The 21,626-nt window shown below is 41.0% G+C and overlaps 1 protein-coding gene across 2 annotated transcripts in view; it reads left to right on the forward strand.

Annotated features, from left to right (window-relative positions):
- Positions 1–21,626, forward strand: part of UNC5C (unc-5 netrin receptor C) — a 245,451-nt gene that overhangs the window by 141,956 nt on the left and 81,869 nt on the right. For both annotated transcript variants that reach the window (XM_066317918.1, XM_066317919.1), the window contains exon 2: positions 13,693–13,914. In XM_066317918.1, the coding sequence (XP_066174015.1) occupies positions 13,693–13,914 (222 nt within the window). The remainder of the gene's footprint in view (positions 1–13,692; positions 13,915–21,626) is intronic.

Raw genomic sequence — 21,626 nt, forward strand, 5'->3', positions numbered from 1 at the left:
TGTGGCTTGGAGAATAAAATGGAACCACTGCAAATGACCTTTTTGGTGAAAACCTCCACTTATTATGGCTAACAATTAATTTTATGTGTTTTCTATTCCTTCTGCCCCAAGCCTAGTGCAATCACAGAATGTGACCTTCTACTACATATTTAGATACATTTGATTTATTACTACTGTGATTTCCTGGCCACTAATTAGTAACCTACTGGATCAGGCTACCTAACTACAAAATGAACTTTTTCAAACCAGTTTTGCCAAATGAAGAGCAGAAAAAGCTGTTTAAACTAACTGGAGAACCCCTTTAAACTGTTGTCTCTGGTTAGACACCAAAATACAGCAGGATCACCTCTTCCTTTATGGTAGAATGTTATTACTGTTGAAGAGATCAGAGGATTTTGCTTGAACGTGGATAAATTAGATCTGTCGTTAATTATTCTGAGAGTTTGAAAGTAGGTACAGCTATTTAGTTTTGATGTTGACTTTTGTGAGGCCTCTGTCCCCAGTCATTCTGTCTACACTTATTGGCTGTTAATCTTTATCCATTTGTTGCAACACAAGGAGATTTCTGACCAGTCACATTTGCTGTACTTAAAAAAAAAAAAAAAAACCGGAATGGGAGGGATGTGGATTTAAAAAAAAATAGAGAGAGAGAACCTAGAGGCAAGAAAGAAGATAAAAATGGGGGGAGAAAAGACATGACAGAAAACCTAAGAAAAGGGATGAAGAAAAAAATGAGGAAACTAAAGTGGAATTGAAATACGTATGTCTTGTGCTCAGATCAGTCAGATAGCTTAGGTCTGTGTTTCTCTAGTGATGGTGTTTATGATTAGAACTCGACAGATTCAGCTGGGGCTGGATATCAGTTTCCTCACAAAGGCTGAGGATGATGGGGAGGGAGATTAGAGCACTGATTCATTGCTCCCTAGCTTTGAGCTGACTTGCTGAGGAGTGCTGAATAAATAAATATGATACAGCAACACAAAACATGCCCAGCAAAGCCTCCAACTTAATTGCATTTTTGTTATTCCTCTCCAGTGTTTCTTTATGTTTTAGATTCATTCATTCATTAGCACTGCTGATCCATCTTTTTGAGTGCAGATCTGTATTTTAAAAATCAAAACCAAAGGAATCTATTTGCTTCTTGTTAGGGCCAAGGCTCCAGCACTGACAGCACACTTACTTGTGCTGAGGGAGTTGAGACTTGAGATTTACAGTCTTTGGACTAGACTGAGATACAGACAAATGCAATTTCTTGGAACAATCTGCACCGTTACTGAATGATACCACTTTTGTTAGACACAAGGGAGTCAACAACATCTATAAATGCCCCTGTGTCCCAGTCCAGGCAATGCAGATCTAAGGGCCAGTTTGGCTAAATGCTCTTGTCCTGCATGCTGTGCAGTGTTATCTCCTGTGGCATCTGCAGGACAGAGGTGGATGTCTCTGTGTTTCTTTTCCTTGCTGCTAGAGGCCCTTGAGCCAGAAGACACTCCAAACTGCCCTTTCCCTGTTTCTGCTGTGTACTTTCAGCTGCTGAAACACACTACTGTTATTGTCTGACCTGTGGTGTGAGTTGCAGAGTGCTTCTGGTTTCATCCAAAGCAATTCACAGCACTTTCCAGAAATGCAATGTAACTTGGTAGCAAGGCTTTTGTGTTGCAGGATCTGAAGCCCCACTTCCAGTGACATTTTATGTTGACATCATGTTAGCAGAAGATAAAAGTTCCTGTAGGAATCTTACATTAAAAATGGATGCAGCAGACAAGGAACTAAACAGATAAGGGAGGGAAGCAAGTCAAAGTGTGATCTATAGGTCCAGGGGTTAAACTGCAGCTGCTGGTCTCTGAACATTCATTCTTGTCTTTCCATAAAACTTCAGTGCTGGATCTGTTCTCAGAACTTTCTGGGGATTTCTCTACTTCAGCTATTATTTCCAGTAATAACTTTGATTATTGAATATTCAGAAGACCTCCTTTTCTTTTTTTCTCCCTTATTTTTCTTGTTAGTGTCCATGGAGTAAGCTTGAAAAGGTTTCAAGGCAAAGGGTAGGGTGATGGCTGGGAAGGGTGACCATGCACTGCACAGGTATTGGAATTCTACCTGCTGGGTACATGTCAGAGCTTCCCACAGGCACTGCACATTCGCTCTCTGGTCACAAGAACTTCTGCTTGAGCTGTCCTGGGTGCTCCTGATGTTGGAAAGGGTGATAGTTCGCAGAGATTTGACCTAAAGGTTGAGTTGGAGGCAAACCAAAGCCAGGAGACTGCTGTCTCAGGCTTCGCTTTGAATGTTAAGATTTTTATTGTTTTTTTAATTGTTAGAGAGCTTGTGAGTGAGAAATCAGCAGGACTTAAGAATGAAATTAGTCACTGCAGGGGAAGATTTCCTGTCTGTAACCAATTTCTGAAAGAACTGTGTGGATGCAGACTGCTTCTGTAACTCATGTGAGAGGGACTGTAGTGCAGTTTCCCTCCATGGGCCTTGTCCATCAGAGTGTCCAGCTTCTGAAAAGCATAGTGTGGGTGTTAATACCAATGAACTTGCAGCATTCTCCTTCCATCATCCTTCCTTTGCTATGTCTACTGATGGTGAGGGTGGATGGCAAGAGGAGAGGATATGTTCACCTGCAAATAAACATGTGCTCAATGAGATACACTGTCCATGTGTCTCCCCAAATAAGGAGGCTCCCAATGGAGGATGATAGCTGATTAAATCATCCTGTATGTTTCCAAAGCAAATAAACCTTTTGTGCTTTCATTTTCTTTCAGGGGGAGGAATGCCTTTGATTATTTTGTATTAAGGTTTGGCTGAACAGCTCGTTATTAGCTTTATTAGTATATATAGTACACACAATCTGTTGGTTTTTTTCATGATGGAAACTATAATATTCAAGTGGAACAGAGTTTTTCATCTGCTTACAAAATCTCGTGTATTTACAAAACCAATTGCTAGTCAAAATAAATAAAATGTCCGAGTCATATTTCTGGTCCTAGGCAATAATCTGTGTTTTTCCATCTGGCTCTCTAAATACCTGGGTGCTTAATTCATTAAGATATTTACATTTTCTATTATTTTTCTACTTCTTTTAAGGATTTTCCCCCTTTTCCACATCTGATGTTCAGATTCCCAAGTTTCCCCCACTTCCTTTCCCCTTCTCCCTAGAAGCTCTTGCTTAGAATTCAGCTAATGGATTTCTAATTCAATTTGGACTTCTGCTGGGATAAATCAGCCTCATACAAAATAATTTATGCTTCCTGAAAAATTTGCTGTGGATGAAATTAGGTAAGCAGCAGCAGACAAATAATAATTTCATTAAGAACCATGAAAAGAGAAGTAGTGAGTATGTAGATATTCACGAGGATTAATGTTAGTCTCAGGACAGCAGGATTCCCCTAGCCCATGGAGAGAGCCCTTCGGAACACCCAAGGCCAGGCTGCTCCATTGATGCACAGGGGGAGCAGTGGCACATTTCACATCAGCTCCAGCACAGACAGACTTTGTTCCCAGGTCATTTTGTAAACATAAATTTGTTTGTGATCCTTTCTGCAACCGTTGGCTGTTCAGCAAAAGATACTGGCATGCATTTAGGAGAAGTTTTGAGGGAAGCATCTGAGTACAGAGCTGTTTGCTCAGTTTGGAGGTAGTGAATAAAGAGTGCTACCTGTTAAGCTCCTACATCCATTTTGCAGATGGGGCTCAGAACCTGGCAAATTAGATTTCCCCAAGGGTACAGAAGAATATCTATCCCCTGGGTCTCAGCTCAACACCTTAACTAGGTGGCCGTGCAACTGAGATATTATTTTAGGTGTAGTTAAGTGTCCTGTGTTTTTCTGAGATGGAGTGACACTGCTATCTAGATTCACCATAAACTTCAGACAGCTCATGGAATTAGGATCCATGAAATCCCACTAGATCTCAGTTTTATTATTCAGGAGATGTTCAATCATCACTTTTTGATGAGACAAAAATGCTTTCATTGAAAATGTTACAAAACTGGGAGCGAAGCTCTGCTGCAGTTGTAATAATAAGAAAAGTAAGGGTAGAAATAACCATTCTTACTAGAAACAAAAGGTTGACATTTTAATTCTAACATATTGATGCAAGTAGCAAGCTGAATCATTAATATAAGCAACATGAAAAACAGAAAAAAATATTTGTAAGTGCCACATTCAGTTACAAATCCTCCCTCAAGGCAGCAGTATGGAGCTCCTTTCGTTGTGCCATAGCCACCAACAATGCATTGCACACAGATTTCTCTCTATTAAACAAATTTGTGCTGTGTGATATGATTTACCACTGGCCCTAAAATCCATTTGTCTGCAGCTGACGACTCTGGCCTGAGCTCTGTCTTTGTGTCCAGTACATGATAGAGCCTTAAGAGCGTGAGAAAAGGTGGGATCAATTTTTCATTTGGTTATCATGTTTGGGACACCATGTTTAGACTGTTGACATAGCTGTCAGATAAAGGACCTGAGCCTGAACTTCTAGTTCTAAAAATGTGTGCAGAGTTAATTATCCTTGGATTTTTTCCTGAATTGTATGCTTTGGACTATACCCAAGAAACTTGTTTCCAGTATGTGTTGAGAATATATTTTATGTGCTGTAAAATGGATTCTACCATCTAACCACAAAGGTTGTCAGGTCTTGTAAAAGGAGATTTTTTTTGTGTTATTGTAACAGGCACCTTCTTTCATGTTCATGTAAATATGGCAGGCTCTGTCCTGTATGACAAGGAGTGCCTGAAGGGGACTTGAGAATGAATAGGTTTAACAAAAAGTATTTTAGCCTAAGCCTTGTCCATCTTTAATTAGTTATCAGGGTTAAAGAAGAGGTCAAGAGCCTGGAGCTGCTTCAGGACTAATGTGTCAAAGGGAAGTGAAGCCTAACACTGAAGAGGAAATGATGATCCTCAGAGGTTTCATAATTTTTGACCTTGTGTCAACCATTATGACCACTAATGGCAGCTGGGGCAGAAGTGTTTCAAATTAGACTTTGCTTTTCAGGTGGTTAGGAGGGGATCCCATGATATCACACAGACCCATCACAATCCAAATGAATCCAAAATGAAAAATACTTAAGAGGGAGGACACAAAACCTTGTGGGTTGACACTGAAGTTTCTTTGCTGTTCATATTTGCATCTGAATCAGAGAAGACACAGCTAGCACTAATAGGCTCAAACTGTACCAGCACAACCATATCTAACAGGAGCTGTGTTAATTTTCCAGTTAAATGCCAGTAGCTCACAGTTAAAATACGGTGTGAGTGCTTGGCAAAGTAGCACTTGCATGTTACTCTGTGAGTTTGTTATGTGATAGAGTAAGGAGATAAATTTTGCAGATAGTTTGTAACCTACCTTTTTATTTATTTTTTTTCCCCCAACCATGAATACTTTATTAGTTTTAAACAAACCATACATTCGTGGAATAGTTTAGGTCAGAAATACCTCTAAGATCAGACAGCCCAGCTGTTAACCCAGCATTGCCGAGTCCACCACTAAGCCATGTCACTGTTACATCCGTATGTCTTTTAAATATCTCCAGGATGGTGACTCAACCACTTCCCTCAGCAGCCTGTTCCAATGCTTGACAACCCTGGGAGTGGAAAAAAGGGCGGAAACTTCCACAGGGTAATCGCCACAAAATGTCACTGATGTCATCTGCTGTTTGTCACGCATTTTATTTTCAAGAGCTGTACTTTCGAGAGCCGTGGCACAGTAACTGAGCCCGCCTTATGCAGTAGCTCTGTACAAGCACAGTGAATTTCCATCAGAAGTAATTAATATTTTGCAAAGAGAGATGTGACTGCTGGTGCTCAGGACAGGGCAGCAAAGAAACAGGGCCTTTACCTCTTCGCTTTACATATCATGCTCCCAAAGCTCTTAAGTCAGCCCCTGATGGTTTGCCTCCAGCCTTTTTTATCTATTTACATGGCTAGGCAGTCTCATAGAAAGTAGTGCTTGCAGATTACTGCATTAAGTTTCCTATATTGACAAGTCTCATAAACCTTGTTGATCAAAGAACAGCTTGGTGCTCTTCATATGTGACAGAAAGTATTTTCAATTGCTTTGCATGAAATCATACCATCTTCTGGCATTTTCCTGCGCTGGCTCCAATGCTAATGAGTGCCTCCACCATCTCTTGCATGTTTAGGCAGCAGCTGGTAGTCGGACAGAGTTTGTCTCAGGGCAATGGAAATGTTCTGGATACAGAACCTAAAATGTCATGTCTGCATATGTTCCTGCAGGTTTTGAATTAGCAGTGAATGTATAAAAAAAAATTCCCTCTGTTACAGAGCACTGAGAGCTTTGTTTTCAATTTTCCTCTCATCTGGTTGATGTCAAAGTTTCAAGAAAAAAAGAAACTTTAATTATAATTATGAATTTAACAAACCGGGGGAAGGTTCCTTTTTCCCCAGCAGTAAGATATAACTTGCAAAACTCTTTATAAGGGTAGTACAGTGGTTTCCTCATCTAGATGTGATTCTCTTTTTCCTTACTCTGATGCAAATCATATTTGACTTCACTGGAATTAGCAGTGCAGTTTACCAGGGTAAGCCAGCAAGATGTACTCCAAGCACTGGCCTGAGAGAAAGAGGTGGCACAATCAGAACAGGGGAGGTGGAGAACACACTGATTTCTGTGGACGGCATGGTTGCACAGTGTTCACATTGTCTGTGGCTGAGTGATAACATTTATTCTTTCATCTTCCTCTGCCCTTGACTTTATATCTGGGCATGCAGCAATCACATGGACTAGGAGCACAGAGAGAACTGTGCAAGAGGAAAGGGCTCCACTCCACATGGGGCTGCCAGGGAGGAGCACCAGCAGCCACTCACTTGGCTGCTTCTTTGACTGTGAAACCTCACTGCTTTTGAGCTGCAGCTCCCACCCTTAACAGTCCCCCAGTGTAATGGCAGACTGTGCACTGCTGGTAAAAGGGAAAACATGATGTTTTCTTCTCCCCTTCAGCTAATCACAGCTTTCTGAGAAAGGCTAGTCACAGTATGGTGGGTATGATAAGCACGATTACTGTATTAGGTATGGCTTATTTATTTAGCGCGCTCTGTATATATAGTCTGTACTATACAGACCATCCTAAATAAATAAGCCATACCTAATACAGTAATCCTACTTGTTAAATACAAATAATAGAAGCCTCCTTCCTGGACTCTTTAGTTGAGCCAGTAATCCAGTATTTCAAGTGTCTGAGATGCCCATTGTCTGGGTTTTTGAAAGGGCTTCAGGTTGGTGCCTGTGGCTGACCACGGATCAAGTATTGATTCCTGTGCTGCTGTGAAAGTTCCTTTTCTTTTGGGGGTACAGAAGGACAGGAAAGGATGTGTTTGGCTTTTCTTTGATGTTCCTGTGTTTGAGAGGGACACTTTTGCTCAGCAGCCTTCTGATGCATATGTAGCCGCTCAGTGCATATGTTCTTCGTTAAGTACAAGAAAAGCTTGGGTTTGACCTCCTGTGGATGTGTTGGTGAGCTCAGATGGGCTAGGAGAGTCTTCACTGAGCTGCTGCAGGTGCAGGGAAAGTACATTCCTCTTTGTGGTCTTTATTTATTCTGTTTCTGGACTGAAGTCACCCAAAAAAGATGAACATTGCATGCCCTATCGATTTCTCTGTCACTTTTCTCAGACTGTGCCTGCACTCTACCTTCCCTAATGAAAAGAGCATTTAATTTTGTGGGTGCTCAGTAAATCTGAGTCAGAAATTCCCTTGACCTTGCTCCCAGGAGGGTCCAGCAAAGTTCAGGAAGAATCTGGTTTGTGGGCTGCCACAAAACCAAGCCTCATCTTTAGGCACATAAAGGCCTGTGAATTCAGCTGCAAGCAAGGAGATGCCAGCCTCCAAGGTTGGCTAAATGTATTTTGCTGTTGCAAAATTGCAGTCTTCCTTGGCTATTTGGGGATACCTTCCCCTTCTGAGGTGCTGAAGAATAAGGAGTGATTGCTTATTGCATGGTCACCTTGCAGTCATCCAGAGGCAGGGCTGACAGAGGGTAAGTGCTGAGAAAGCCGACTCTCCTTTTCCCCAGGCCAAGGCAGGAAAATGTGCTCTCCCTTTCAGGGCACAGGTTGCACTTTGCTGTGCTCATTCTCTGTCCCTGTGTGGTCTCCAAAGCTGAGGCAGGGTTGAGAGGGCCTTTTGGTATGGAAACTGTTTCAAAGTGATTTTTAGAAAAAGTCCTATTTTCTGTCAGTTTTTGTTCATCTTGAACTACTGTTGGATTCATAGCTCCATGGTGTTATGGGCCTCTAAGGTGTAGGCAGGCTTTATGGCATACAGTATTTTTTGCTTCCCATTTGGTGGCACTGCGTGCCCTTCCTAGGAGGATAGAAAACCCTGCGACTAAAGGACTTCCAGCCGAGCAATTTTCCTTTCCTGGAAGAGTGTGCACTGTAATCCAAACCCTTTCCTCCATCCTGATAAGCTGTCTGGCTGAGCTAGCACCTGCTGTTAATTTCCCAGTAAACAGTACTTGTTGCTCTAGAAAGCTTTTTAATCATAACATTAAAACCTGAACAGAAATCCCATCCATACAGTGAACTCCAGCTGCCTTTCTTGCAACACTCGGGGAATGATCTTGGCGAGTGATGGGCATCCAAATGCAAATAGAATTAACTTCGCAGCCATTCATTTTAAATTGCTCTTGAATCATTCTGAAGTAAATTCCATTTGAGAAGAATTTGCTTCAGGTCTCGCATGAAGAGATAATGGTCCAATATATTATCATCTAAGCAATAATAGTTCAAGTCTCGCAGTTTAGATATATACTGAGTTATATGCTGGGCTGATGAGAATTAGAGCTTCCTATATAGTAATAAAACTAGTGATCTAGAGATGAATAGATTGGTGTACAGAGCACAATATTTTCCTGCCACAGATTAGAGCAGGGATACTAATCCATAAAAGGGGAAATATACCATTAAATCCCTCTTTTCACGTGTTATGCATGGAGAGCTATAACATGTACAGTTTTACAGGCAAATGCATGAAAAGAATAAAGACCTTTTCTAACATCAAAAGGTTCCTGACTTAGGCAAAGATTTGTTTTACCATGAAAGAAAACTGAACTAAAATTAAGGTAAAATTGCTGTATGTGACAGCCCATGCCAGATTGTATCGACGTTGATTTCGGTAGCATTTCCCTCGTTCTTAGAGATTTTCATTTGACTTTGCTTTCAAAAAACATAGTTGTCAGATACTACAGAAGGCAAATTAAAAAGGGTATCTGTATTTGGGCCAGCAACTAAAAATAAAAATTCCAAATTAAGTTTATGGATTAAAGTGGCTTTTAAAAATTTATTTTGTTAATATGAATGAATTGCATGACTGGAACCAGTTTAGCAGTACCATTAATCAGGTCTTTTGTCTTGCTAATATAAATCAGTCAATAACAACAGATGGGCTGTACACTTTATTATGTGAAAATAAAGATGAATGTGACATACTGCAGAAGTAAACTTGCAGCTCAAAGTTACTGAGCACAGAAGGGGATTTGTTACAACAGGGGAGAACAAAGTGTGTCTTGTGTTTGCATTTGATCAAGGTTGTGAGGGGAACTTGCTGCACATGACATTGGCATAATGATTGGAAATCAAGTATGTGAATTTTTAGTGTTTGTTTGTATCTACGCTTCCAGATCACTCCCAAATGGTTTAATTAGCTTTTTTCCTCCAGACAAAAGAAAAAGTCTAACTACTTAAGAGAGTTAAATAAGAGAGCTATAAAGTTTGTTGCTTTGTTGCAGCATTGGGAGATGAGCATTTTGAATAACCAGCAATAACGGTCGGGGAGATGCAGATCAAAGTCTAAGGCAACATTTATCCACTCATACAGCAATGGAGCACACCATGAGAGGCCATCCCCATCCAAATTACAGAAACTGGCTCAACAGGTCATATGGTGATAGCAAAATCATTCCTGAAAAATCTAACTCAGAGTTTGATTTTTGTATGGAGAGAGGAATGACCTGTGTTTAAGTAGAGCTGGTCAGGAGAAACAAATGGAAGTGTTTATTTGAGTGTTGGAAACTGTCCTCATGAAAACACAGGTTCGTTAGATTGTTTTAGTGTTACCAGGTCTTGTTTAGCTTTAGAGACCTGCAAAAAAATCCCAGCGCAGTCAAATGTCCTATATTGATGTTTTCTGTGTTGGATTTTTAGGAATATTTTGCTATATAATTACACTAACATTGTAATTATGTTTGCATGTTGCTATGAGCATTAATAATGAAAGCACGAGAGCATATCTCTGTAATTCAAAAAATGAAATGCAAGACTTGGCTCCAAGATGTGTGTTAAGGTTGATGGTTCAGAACCCTATCCCAGATCAGCAGCTGGATTGGCCGACTGTCCTACGCCGTGACACAGCTGTGCCTCGTGTGATGTGCAAGCCATCATGAGGGGATTTAAGGTTCTCCTCCTGAAAAGGTTCTCATCCTGAGAAGCAAATGTCACAGCCTGGCACAGGGGAACTGGGGCTGCATACCCTCTCTACCTGTAAACCACCACCCTGCCATTTCAGCTGGTGTGCCTGGGTGAGAGGGGAGGCGTGCTTTGCCTCCCTGCAGCACCCAACCCCATCTCTTTGGGGGATGCAGGAAGCACCAAGCAACTTCCCTCTGTGGTTCACACAGGTTGGTTAAGCCACGTGTTACCTTTCAGCGGTGAAAAGCAGGAGCAAGGGTCCCTCAGTGCTAATGGAGGCAGTGTAGCTTTGCAGCGGCATTGCTATTTTTTCTGCCAAACCCAGCCATGGTGATATTCTATATGTTCCTCTTGAGAAACTGCTCTGTAAAAAAACACCATTGTTGCTATTAACAGCAGCAGTATGAGGGCAGGGATTGAATGAGCATTCTCAAGTTTAAAAAGCAAAAAAAAAATCTTTCTCAGCTACTATCTTAAATTTTTTCTGAAAGTGACGGTTTTAAATGCCAGTTTCCAGGGATGCGGCAGCCTTTGAGCACTATTTGTGTGACAGTTTGTGAATGGTTTCCATCTATATCCCTAACATTTAAGAGTGGTTCAGATGCCTCTTGATAGAAATGAGAAAGAGTGTGGAAAAATAAAGCTGAGCTTTATTATTGCTCAAGAAGCATAAAGAGGAATCACAGCAAGAAGGCAGTAAGAAAACAGGCTTGTACCTGACTGTGGGATGCCAGGTTGACAGAGAGGAGCAGCTATCACCACAATCAAAATGTGAGACCAGATCATGATGTATTGGGCAGAACTTTGAATACATACAAATAATATCTAAACATCATAAGCTGTTGCCTTCAGGAGGAAAAGCCAAACCCACACCCATTTTCCAGGCTGATTAAAGAAATAATTTTGAAAATCTTCTTTTTTTTTTTTTTTTTTTTTTTTTTACCTTGCTGATCCCTCCTTTTAGACTTTCTAGTTATCTTTGATAAGGTGCATTTAATTGGTCAGGCATTGCAATTATTGCCTTTGATAATGTGAAGAAATTTAGTGGTGAAAATAAATACATTTGTTCCAGTCACCAGAAATTAGTGAAGCAATACTTGTTTAATTATAAAACATATGTGTGCTTTGTTAGTTTCCATCTGTCTGCTTGCTGATTTGCAATTAAATGACCAGAAGAAAAAGATACGTCCTGTGGCAATTCAGGGGAAATGATTCATCTCTAATGTTTCTGTGTCATGGATGTCTATGGAGCAGCATGTGGGAGAGGGGAAGAGGAGAGGTGTGCATGGAAGGGCATGAGGAATGCCAAAAAGCCTCTTGATTCACTTCAGACATGTTTCATTGTCATGAAACCAAACGAGGACTCCCATTAACTTACTGTAACTCGTCTTGAAAAAAATGGGGAGTAAAATGGAGCAAGGAAGAAATACCTAATGAGGAGAGGAAATAGGATGGCAGAAAAAGGAGGTTGGTGTGGTCAGAGTGAAAAGGAAACTGCAGAAATAAAAGGAAGCATGGGAAAGTGATAAAAAATTAAATTTCATTTGAGTATCTGGAAATGATTAATTGGAAATGGAAATAGAAGTGTTACAGTGTGTCACAGATTTTCTCTTTTCTAGAAGAATGTCAGGCCTTATTTATTGGCCCTTTTTTCTATCTTTGAACCAGTTCACTTCTATTAACTCCTAGGGAGTGATGCAGTAGTGAGTCAGGCCTAATACTCCTTATAAAATAAGACATCAAGAAGGACAGAAGTGCTTTTAAATTAATGTGAAGGTGGGGGGGTGGGAAATAAAGAAAAAAATGGTGAACATATATTCTCTTCATAAACAGTTTAGGAAGTTCACAAAATGGTTTGCTCTGTGTGGTATTCCCATCACTGATAAAGACATGTGGTTTACCTTCATACAGCTGCATGGATGGGTACCATATTGCCTTCTTTCCCTCTCTCCTTCATCTGTCCCTGTTCCTTCTTGTCTTCCTAAGGAGCAGTATCTGGAAGGAGAGTGATGCCTGTTGTAATTCTGGACACGGCCTGCCCAGGGAAGTCTCAGGTTCGGGGAGGGAGCAGTCTGACATTTCATCTTCATGAAGACTGGCAGGGAGGAGATAGCCAGCCAGTATTTTTAGCTGGATGTTCTGTGGCGTTTTATTGATCAGCTTCAGTGTCCATCACTAGGTGTAAAGATAACCGTGTCAGAGGCAGAAAGGGGAGATTGAGTGAGGCCTTGAGAGCCGCCAGCTCGCCGCCGGTGGGTCTGTCAGGAGTTGGTGTCCCCACTGCTTTGCTGCTCAGAGCCTCTGGGATGTCCTGTGCTCTGATGGCAGATGGGGAGGGAGATGGGGAGAAGGTTATTCTTGGTGCTTTCTGATGTGGAAGACTTCCTCTGCACAAAGGGGCAGAGGGGTTGTAAAAGAGGATTTGTGAAAAGGGCGGGGAAAGGGAAGTATGCGCGTTTGGTGTTTTCAGTCTTGCCTTCCATGTAATGGATTCTTTTCCTCCTTCTCCAAACTTCTTTCATTGACTTAATTCTTTACCAGCAGCATCAGAGAGGTGCCGAGGTTCCTTATGTCAACAGCATGTGTCCATGTTTACCCAAAATGTCACCATTTTACAACTGCCCTGCCCCAAGTCCCAGCTCCCACGTCCTCTCCCGAGCAAGGACTGCACAGACCAGTGTATTACTGACAGAGTAAATAAAGCATAGCTTGGCACCTTCACTAGCAGTCTTAGCAGGACAGTCAGAGAACAAAGAGGTGCAGACTGGACTTGCATTTAGTCTTTTGCCCTCAGCAGATTTCAAATTGCTCATCTGAAACAAAAGGTACTGTTTCCTATTTGGACCAGCCTCAGCTGGCAGTAGCTGATTACGCAGTGTGATAAGTCGCTATTGAAAATGTGACCTTGAAACCTCTGAAAGTTTCTATTATTTCTCTTTATGGCTTTGCAGGCAACTCTACCAAGCACTAACACAAAGCTTTATTGCTGGTATTGCCAATGATAGTAAAAAAGGACTGATCCCAGACTGTGAATGTGCACATCCCTGTCACATCACAGAGAGGAAAGAATGCTCAGGATGTAAGGAACAGTTTCTTCCAGTCTGGAAACAGCAGTGTATCTAAATCTCCTAAATCAGTTTAGGAATGTTCCTAAGATAACATCTTATTCAAAAAGTATGCACATTTTTTTAAAATTTTGTGAAGTTTTTGCACGTATCTGCCAGCTGAATTTTGGTTCTTTTATTTTTCCTTTACAGACGATGACTTTTTTCATGAGCTTCCAGAAACTTTTCCATCTGATCCTCCAGAGCCATTGCCCCACTTCCTCATTGAACCTGAAGAGGCTTACATTGTGAAGAACAAGCCTGTGAATCTGTACTGCAAAGCAAGCCCAGCCACACAGATCTATTTTAAGTGCAACAGTGAGTGGGTTCATCAGAAGGACCATGTGGTGGACGAGAGAGTAGATGAAACCTCTGGTGAGTTTGTGTTATGTTGTCAAGGGATGAGAATGAGCACCATTAATATCAAACCCGACTGTTGTAATCTAGCAGGCGTTTTGTATGGCAGCTGCTTTTCTTTACTCCTCTTTACTTCAGCTGTGAATTCTATATCTGGTATTAAAAAACGTTCCTGTCATAGCACAGGGGTGGTGCCTGCATCCAGGTCAGCTAGTGAAACAGGAGTGTAGAGCACCCATACCAAATCTGAAACCAGAAAACCAGGAAAACCATGCACAAATGAAATGAAATTCCTTTCTTCAGACAAGTCTACTCCCAGTTCACTTCCTCAGTGTCACAAATTCACAGTGGTTGCACTGTGTATGTTGTCACAGACTGAGAACCACGTTCTCCCCAAAGTGTCAAAGAGCAATTGGGTTGTTACTAGAATGATGTTTTCTTGGGGAGATATGAGGAAAAAAAAAGAGAAATTTAATCAGTTTTCAGCAAGAAAGAAGGAGAAAGCACACCTGGGCACAGTTTAGAGCACTATTGATCCAGAGCAAGCACCTGGCTGTTATTCATTGCACTTCTCTGTCTGCAGAGAGTAGAGCCTGTAAGAAGGAGAACTGCAGTATCTTAGCATCCTTCCTCAGTCAATAGCAGAAATCCCACCAACATTCATGGAAGTAAAACAGGATCCTCATAGCACAAAAAATAAGGAGGGGGGGAGGAGCGGGGTGTGTTTTAAAAACTTGAGTAATAAAGCAGTGTTTGGGAAGACTGGTAATCTATAGAGTCTGAGACACATGCAAGCAGAGAAGCAGGACTTACTGCTGTTTTGATGGCTCTGAGAAATAACTGGATACCAAACGAGAAGGTACTTTCCATTTGGGAATTACACCATCACTTGATCTAATTACTTAGAAAAATAACTCCACCAGATGTCTTGGAAGTCTCTTGTGAACCAGGTTTTATTTGTTTCAGCTCATTTATTTGCACAGAGATCAAAAGCATAAGCTTTTCTTGGTACTCTCACTTGAAAAAGAGAAGGTTGGTGTAGGAAGAAAGGCTGTAGAAAAAAAGTCCATATTAGACTTGGGACCTGTGTATTCATTTGTAAAAATTGGCTTTTCCACATGTTGACTTCAGGAGAAATACTTGGAAAAAAACCCCAAACCCATGTTTGCCTAATTCACCTTCAGCATTTTTCATTCCATGGGAGCCCAAGGGAGTGAGGGTGGGCAAACAGAAGGACAGTTATGACTGGGTTAGTTTTTTAAGTTTTCATGAACATCACCATTTAGAAACACGAAAGATTTTCACTACAGGTGAAATATTAATTGTTTTTTCTCAAAAATCTCCTTGTGGGAAAACTTGGTGATGCTATAAAGGAAACTCCATTCTACAAGTGTGAAAGGCAAATCTTCAAAAGAGAAGCATCAAAATATTTCAGAGGACAAATACTTTGCATAATAAACAACAGCAATTATATGCCAATGCATATATCAATTAAAGATTAATATCATCTACTGGAGTTCTGTGGGGGGAAGAGGGTGCACATCAGATTATTAGCACAAGAACCACAAATTTAGTTGTACTAATAGCTTGTTAAAATGACACTATCATCAAAATCGAAATTTGTCAGTCTGCCTGGTTGTTGCCTGCAGTGTTTGTGCACCTTCCTGTAGGCAGATTTGGAATCTAGGGCTCATAGCACATAAGTGGTATAGAAATGGGTAAAGAATTTTATTAAGGTTGTGCTAAAGTAGTATTTTCTTTAAAGCAGTGGAAGCACTGGAAAATATATTTGCTGCAGAAAAAAATTGCAGGAGACAGTGACTGTGAGGGCTCATTCTGGCACCTGAAGAAGGAGATACCAGCTTGGCAGCTTGCACCAGTCAGGCTGGCAAAGCCCTTGGACTCTATAACTTTTGAGATTATTTTGGTTTCTTTTGTTTTTGCCTAGCTAGTGCAGTTGTAACCTAGGGCACAGAAGTAATGACTGAGCTGCTCAGAGGGTGACGTAAGGATCCCTCTAGGACCAAACCTACACTGCTGCTGTTGCCTCCTGACTTTTGGTTAGAGATGCAAGAAAAACTGCCCACAAACCAGATTAGGTCTAGACTTCCCATGGGTAACCTGGGGCTCAAAGGGATCTCGCACAGTGTTTCTGCAGGGTCAGTCGTGGAATCCCAGCAACTGAAAACTGAGTGCCTTCTTCATTGCTGCTATTTCACTCCTCCTAAGGTCTGTTCTGCCTGCATATTAAAAGAGGATTGTGCTGAGGAGATATTCTGCTGCTGGGTTTGAACCAGGCTTTCAATTCCTTACCCAGACAAGCAAAGCAAAGGAAAACAAGGCAAACCGGCAATAAAATATGAGAGGAAAAGAGTAAAGGTCACTTGTGCTTTCCTTTCTAAAGGACAAGTAATCAGGTAGAAAGCGAACTAAAATACAGGTGTGATGCTAACAGTACATCATCTTGGGATTGTAAATGATGCATGAAAGAGAGAAATAGGTTTTGATTTGCAAAAGATTATGTGTTCATGGACTTTGAGCCTGTGCCCAGGAACGAAATCTATGTAGAGATGATTAACTCTTCTAATAAAGCAAATTTGTTTCTGTCATTGAGATGACCAAAGAAAACAGCACAGCAATAGCAATGGCACACAAGATGGAATTAGAGTGCAGCCAATCTCTCATTGAAGAGAGCTGTTAGATTGAAATGTTGGGTGCATTAAGAAGGTTAATTTTAAGAGCGAAAAATAAATATTCACATAATTTTTTTCTTTGTGAAGGAGAGAAGGTACAAAATAAAAGTAATAGTTATATATACTTTGCACTGTGGGGTATTTTTAAACAGTGGGTAAAGAAAGCATTGCTGTAAAGAACATGCACAGGGACTCTGTGGGAGTTGTTGCCTTCTGGTTGGAGAGGATGAGAACTGTAATAGTGACAGGGTGTTCTAGTACCACTTTATTTAATTAAATTAGCCTGAAGAGAGAGCTTTGTGAAATATTTTACACTGATCAACTCTGAGAAACCTGAGGCTTTACACAGAAGATCATAACATTCTGTTATAAAATCCTCAGACTCACTGGAATTTTTCTTCTTTATGCAAAAAGCTAAGCATTTTCATAAAGAAGTCAAATGGGTGCTTTGGAAATGTCTAGTACACTTCTTTGACTCTTTCATTTCCTATGTATGTGAAATACAAGGCAGGTCATTGTCTTTTTTATGCCTTTATGTCTCTGGAATATTTTCCTATTAATGTAGAAAAGAATAAGAACACTGGTTTTAAAAAACAAAGATGAGAGTTCTTTTGAGGGAACACATTTGATTTTATGGCTGAGTCTCATAAAAGATAACAGCAACAAAAATAAAAGGAGCCCTGCAGAACTGATGCTTTTGGGGGCAAGAAAATTCCATTGTTACAGGGCAGGAAGTTCAATAGCATCAATAATGGTTAGAGCAATTCGTGCACATTTTCCAAATTATGTACCTCTGAAACTGACTGTGGCAAAAGATTTTTTTTTTTTTTTACAGTGAGAATGGCAAAACATTGAACCAGGTTGTTCAGAGAGATGATGGATGCCCCATCCCTGGAAACTTTTGTGGCTGGCTGGATAGAGCTCTGAGCAACCTGGTCTGGTTGAAGATTATTGCAGGGCATTTGGACTAGATGACCTTAAAGCTCCCTTCAAACTCACCCCATTCTGTGAATTTTGCATGTGTGCTTTTATGGGGAACTATTTTCCAATACACACACGTGTGTTCTGTGTGGTGGGAAGATTATGAATGCATTGAAAATGACTGTCTATCATTTGCACCCCTTTCATTTGCCCAGAGGGATTAAATGCTGCTATATCAAACCCCACATCCCAGTGATGTACAAGAGAAAATAAGAAAAAAAAATCTGGAGATTCTTTTAATCTTTCCAGTTTGGATATGCATTGTAATATTTTCTCCTTGACTACTGAGGTGAAACGGTCTATAAACTCCCTCTTGCCTTCTGCAATGCCAGGGACATGTTCTTCTTCACTCTCCTTCAAGCAAGGAGAAAACATTTGTGATTTTTTAAGTGCTAATTAAATAGATATATTGGGCAATTCACCCAGCATTATTGTTTGCCTACATTATCTGTCTTCTTTTGCTGAGATGCATAGGGAGAGGAGGTCTTGGGGAGTTTGCTGATGACCCCCTCCTTTTGTCTGATTAAGAGAATTTATCAAACTGCACTTGGAGTGGACAAATATGCACTTCTTTTCAGAGAGAAACCTGACTTCTTTTTTTCAGTTTCTTTACATAGCCACCACTGAGGTTCTGATGCTTACCTCGCACCATTACCTTTCCCAGTTAGTAAAGTATTTTTTGGGTGACTTGCAGGTTCAACGAAAGGAAACTGAGCTTTTTGATGTAGGATCAGCATTGATCTGGTAAACAGAAGTTTGTTACCTTAAGCAATGGGTCTTGCAACCTGTCGAGGGAGTAGATACCCAGCTAGCCAAGTCTTTAATAGATCACCCTCTCAACAGAAAGATCGAGGATTGACATCTGCCCTTTTGCCTTTAAAACAGCTCTTACAAGATCCTGCAGCCAAGACAGCAGTAGGAAAACCTTCACATCACTGTGCTCTTTTGGCACCACGTAGAGAGGCAGGAAAATCACTTCCAGTACAAAATGCTCTGTTGCTGCATCTTCCTGTCTGTGTGTACATCTCATGAAAGCCATTTATTTTGGTGTTTGTCACACCACATATTGGAAGGCTGCATTGCTCTAATGGCAAAAGTCATTGTTTAGGCTGGGACTTCTGGTTATACAGCAAAGATCATCATACAGCCTCTCATTTTGAGAAGTTGCATTCATTTGTCCTAGTATCTTTTATAAAAATCAAAGACATTATTTCTTAGTATTTCATGTCTTTGAATAACAGTTGAAGAACTTAATTTGGCAGCCCAAATATAAAATGCCAGTGCCCCAAATCCCCAAGTAAGCAGAGCTCAGGGAGGGATAGTGTTTTACTCATTTCTTTTACCCCTAGATCCTCCTTTCCTTACAGCTGTTTTCTTTCTCTGCACATCTTTTTGACCTAGTCTCTTTTTGCATCTTGACATGCTGCAGCATCCTGATTCTCTGTATTATTTTTGAAGAATTCAAAGGATAAGGAATAAGCTGTTTTTCTGTGCAAATGTGACCAGTGTCCCTCTTAGCCTCTCTGAACATGTAGCAAGTGATGCTGAATGCTGCAGTTAGACTTAGCCTGCAATATTTTGATTCTCTGGGGTAGAATACCTTGGGGTTATGTAGTAGGGTAGCCACACATCATAAATAAGGATTGCTTTCATTCCACTGCTGTCAAAAGTCATTTTATTTTGCGTTTATCATTTGATCAAATCCATTACAGACATCAAGCACCCACATACAAAATAATTATTTCTCAGCAACATATTGCCAATTTTCAGCTCAGCTCTTTCAGTACTCTTCCCTGATCCAGCTCATTTCAAGGAAATTTAAAAATGTGTCTTGAGTGTCTCTTCCCAAATGCTCCTATTAATAGTTTTGAGATGTGGGTTAGAATTGATACCACAATATTCTGTTTTCTTCTGTAGTTTGAAGTCTGTTCTGTCTCTGGAAGGTTGCTGCAGGTGAAACATGTATGGTCTGAAAGGCCGCAGGTGGTGCAGAAAGAAGCACATAACTCTGTTTCTCCAAAGAACTGAAACTCTCTGGAGAAACACAGGTTCTTTACTTCCATAAAACATATGAAGGAACCCATGGGCTTTTTCCTACTCGAAATTTAAGTGGCAAACATTTTATGCTGTAACTTGGGCCATCTTCTTCCTGCCTGTCACTCCTTGTGGCCTGACAGGCAGCTCTCCTGGGGAACACAAGTACAGTGCCCATCACTGCTACAAGAGAAGTTCTCTCTTCTCGCAGGTGCATCTTCAAAATCAGCTGCTGGGAATATGGTTTCCTGGTTTCCTCTCAGCCAGATCAAGGGAATATCCAACAACAAAGCTGCTGCAGACAACGTTTTCAAGCGGACAAAGTTTGCACTTTTACCTTGAGTGATTAGTATATTTGGATAGAAAAAAAAAATCGCAATTTTTGGAAGCTTCAGAAGAGACACACAGGCAGAGAATCACCATTTTCTAGGATATGCATTTAAAACGGGGGTTTTTTGTTGAAGTGAGTGGAGATTTCTAAGGTCAGGATACCTGAAGAGGGGAAATAAACTTTTGTAAACAGATTAAGACCACTGGACCAGATATTTTCTTCTGGAAGTAAATCACATAGGCAATACCAAGGTTCCCCCTAAGCCCAGGGAGATTCTCTTTTTGTTTAAACACCTGCAAAAGACTTGAAGAGTTTTGAGTTAAACTCAGCTGAGTGTAGGATTCACTTACAGTATGTGCAATAACATAGCAATGATTTCTTATTTAATCAAACTGGGGGGTTTTGTCCCTCTAAGCCTTCTGGAAGGCTGCTCCAGCTCTTAGACCAAGACATCTCTTTTTGTATTCATAGCCACTGAACTGTCCTTCTGCTACTGCTGTCCTTTGCAGCAGCTTATTCCCTGTGGGGATCTGTGCACAGCCACCTTTGCAGGCAGCAGCAGAGGACATCATGAACCCTCTGCCCTCCTGTTGCTAAGCTGACTGGGGCAGGTTCTCCCAGACTTGCTCTGTTCTTCAGGGTTACTCAGGCATGCTAACAGGGGGCCCAGAGGGAGCTACTCTTCCTGCAAGGTAATCCCTCTCATGCTCCTCCTCTGAGTAATGATGGGCCCTTGGGAAGGGTCATTTGCCCATTCCAGATTTTCTGTATATTCACCATGTATCTGTGCAAATCACTCAGTGTCTCTGATCTACCTCTGCCAAGTGCTTTGGGACCGAAAGATAAAAGCTTTAGGATATTTATTCATTTCTTATTGCAGCATTAACTTCCTATCTGCAGCTGTTTGCTTAATTGTCCTGGAGGTTTCCTGTGGGCTTCTAGAAAAACAAATCTGAGACAGGAAATAAAGTTATTTGGAATAATTAGAAGAGGAGTATGGATACCTAGTGCATTCATCTGAAGCATTTGAGGACATCCCCCTCCTCAATATTTCCGGCCTCTGTCTTCTCTCCTCCAAGCTTTTTCTTCATTAAACCCTTTGTTACCTACTTGTAATCCCGTTAATTCCCCAAAAGACATCTTCTGACATCAGTCCAGCCACCTCAGCTTCAGACTAGCCACAACTTTGCGAAGCAATGCTTCCTATTCCCATCCATGTCCCCCAGCTCCTTTTGAGCCCTTTGTGTGGGATCTGGAGCTCCTGTGGCGAGGGTGGTCTGATGTCTGAAAGGCTCATAAATGTGGTCTTGCTTTGGAAGTGAGTCCCAAAGCTCAGTCTCCATCCTGCACCCACGGGTCTGAATGGAAAACAGCTGTTTCTTGGATACAGGAATGACAGAAAAGAAGAGCATGGTGGAAAAAGAGCAGAGCCAAGGTCTTATGTGCTGCCAAACAGAAGTGCTGTTCAAGGAACACTTGAATCCTGAAAGTGTAGATTTTTCAGTTAATTAGATATGAGAATGAGTAGGACTAGTAAAGCTGTAGCTTCTTTGCAAAAATACCTGGAAATACTCAGGGAAATGGAAGGTCAAAATTATACCTTCCTTCTATGCAAACACGTTATAGACTGATGCAGCCAGCTGATCTGGCTGTAGTCTAACACTCTTTAGAGATGTTGGGGTCTTAATGAC

Source organism: Sylvia atricapilla, chromosome 4, assembly GCF_009819655.1.
Source record: "Sylvia atricapilla isolate bSylAtr1 chromosome 4, bSylAtr1.pri, whole genome shotgun sequence".
In the NCBI taxonomy this organism is placed as follows: domain Eukaryota; kingdom Metazoa; phylum Chordata; class Aves; order Passeriformes; family Sylviidae; genus Sylvia; species Sylvia atricapilla.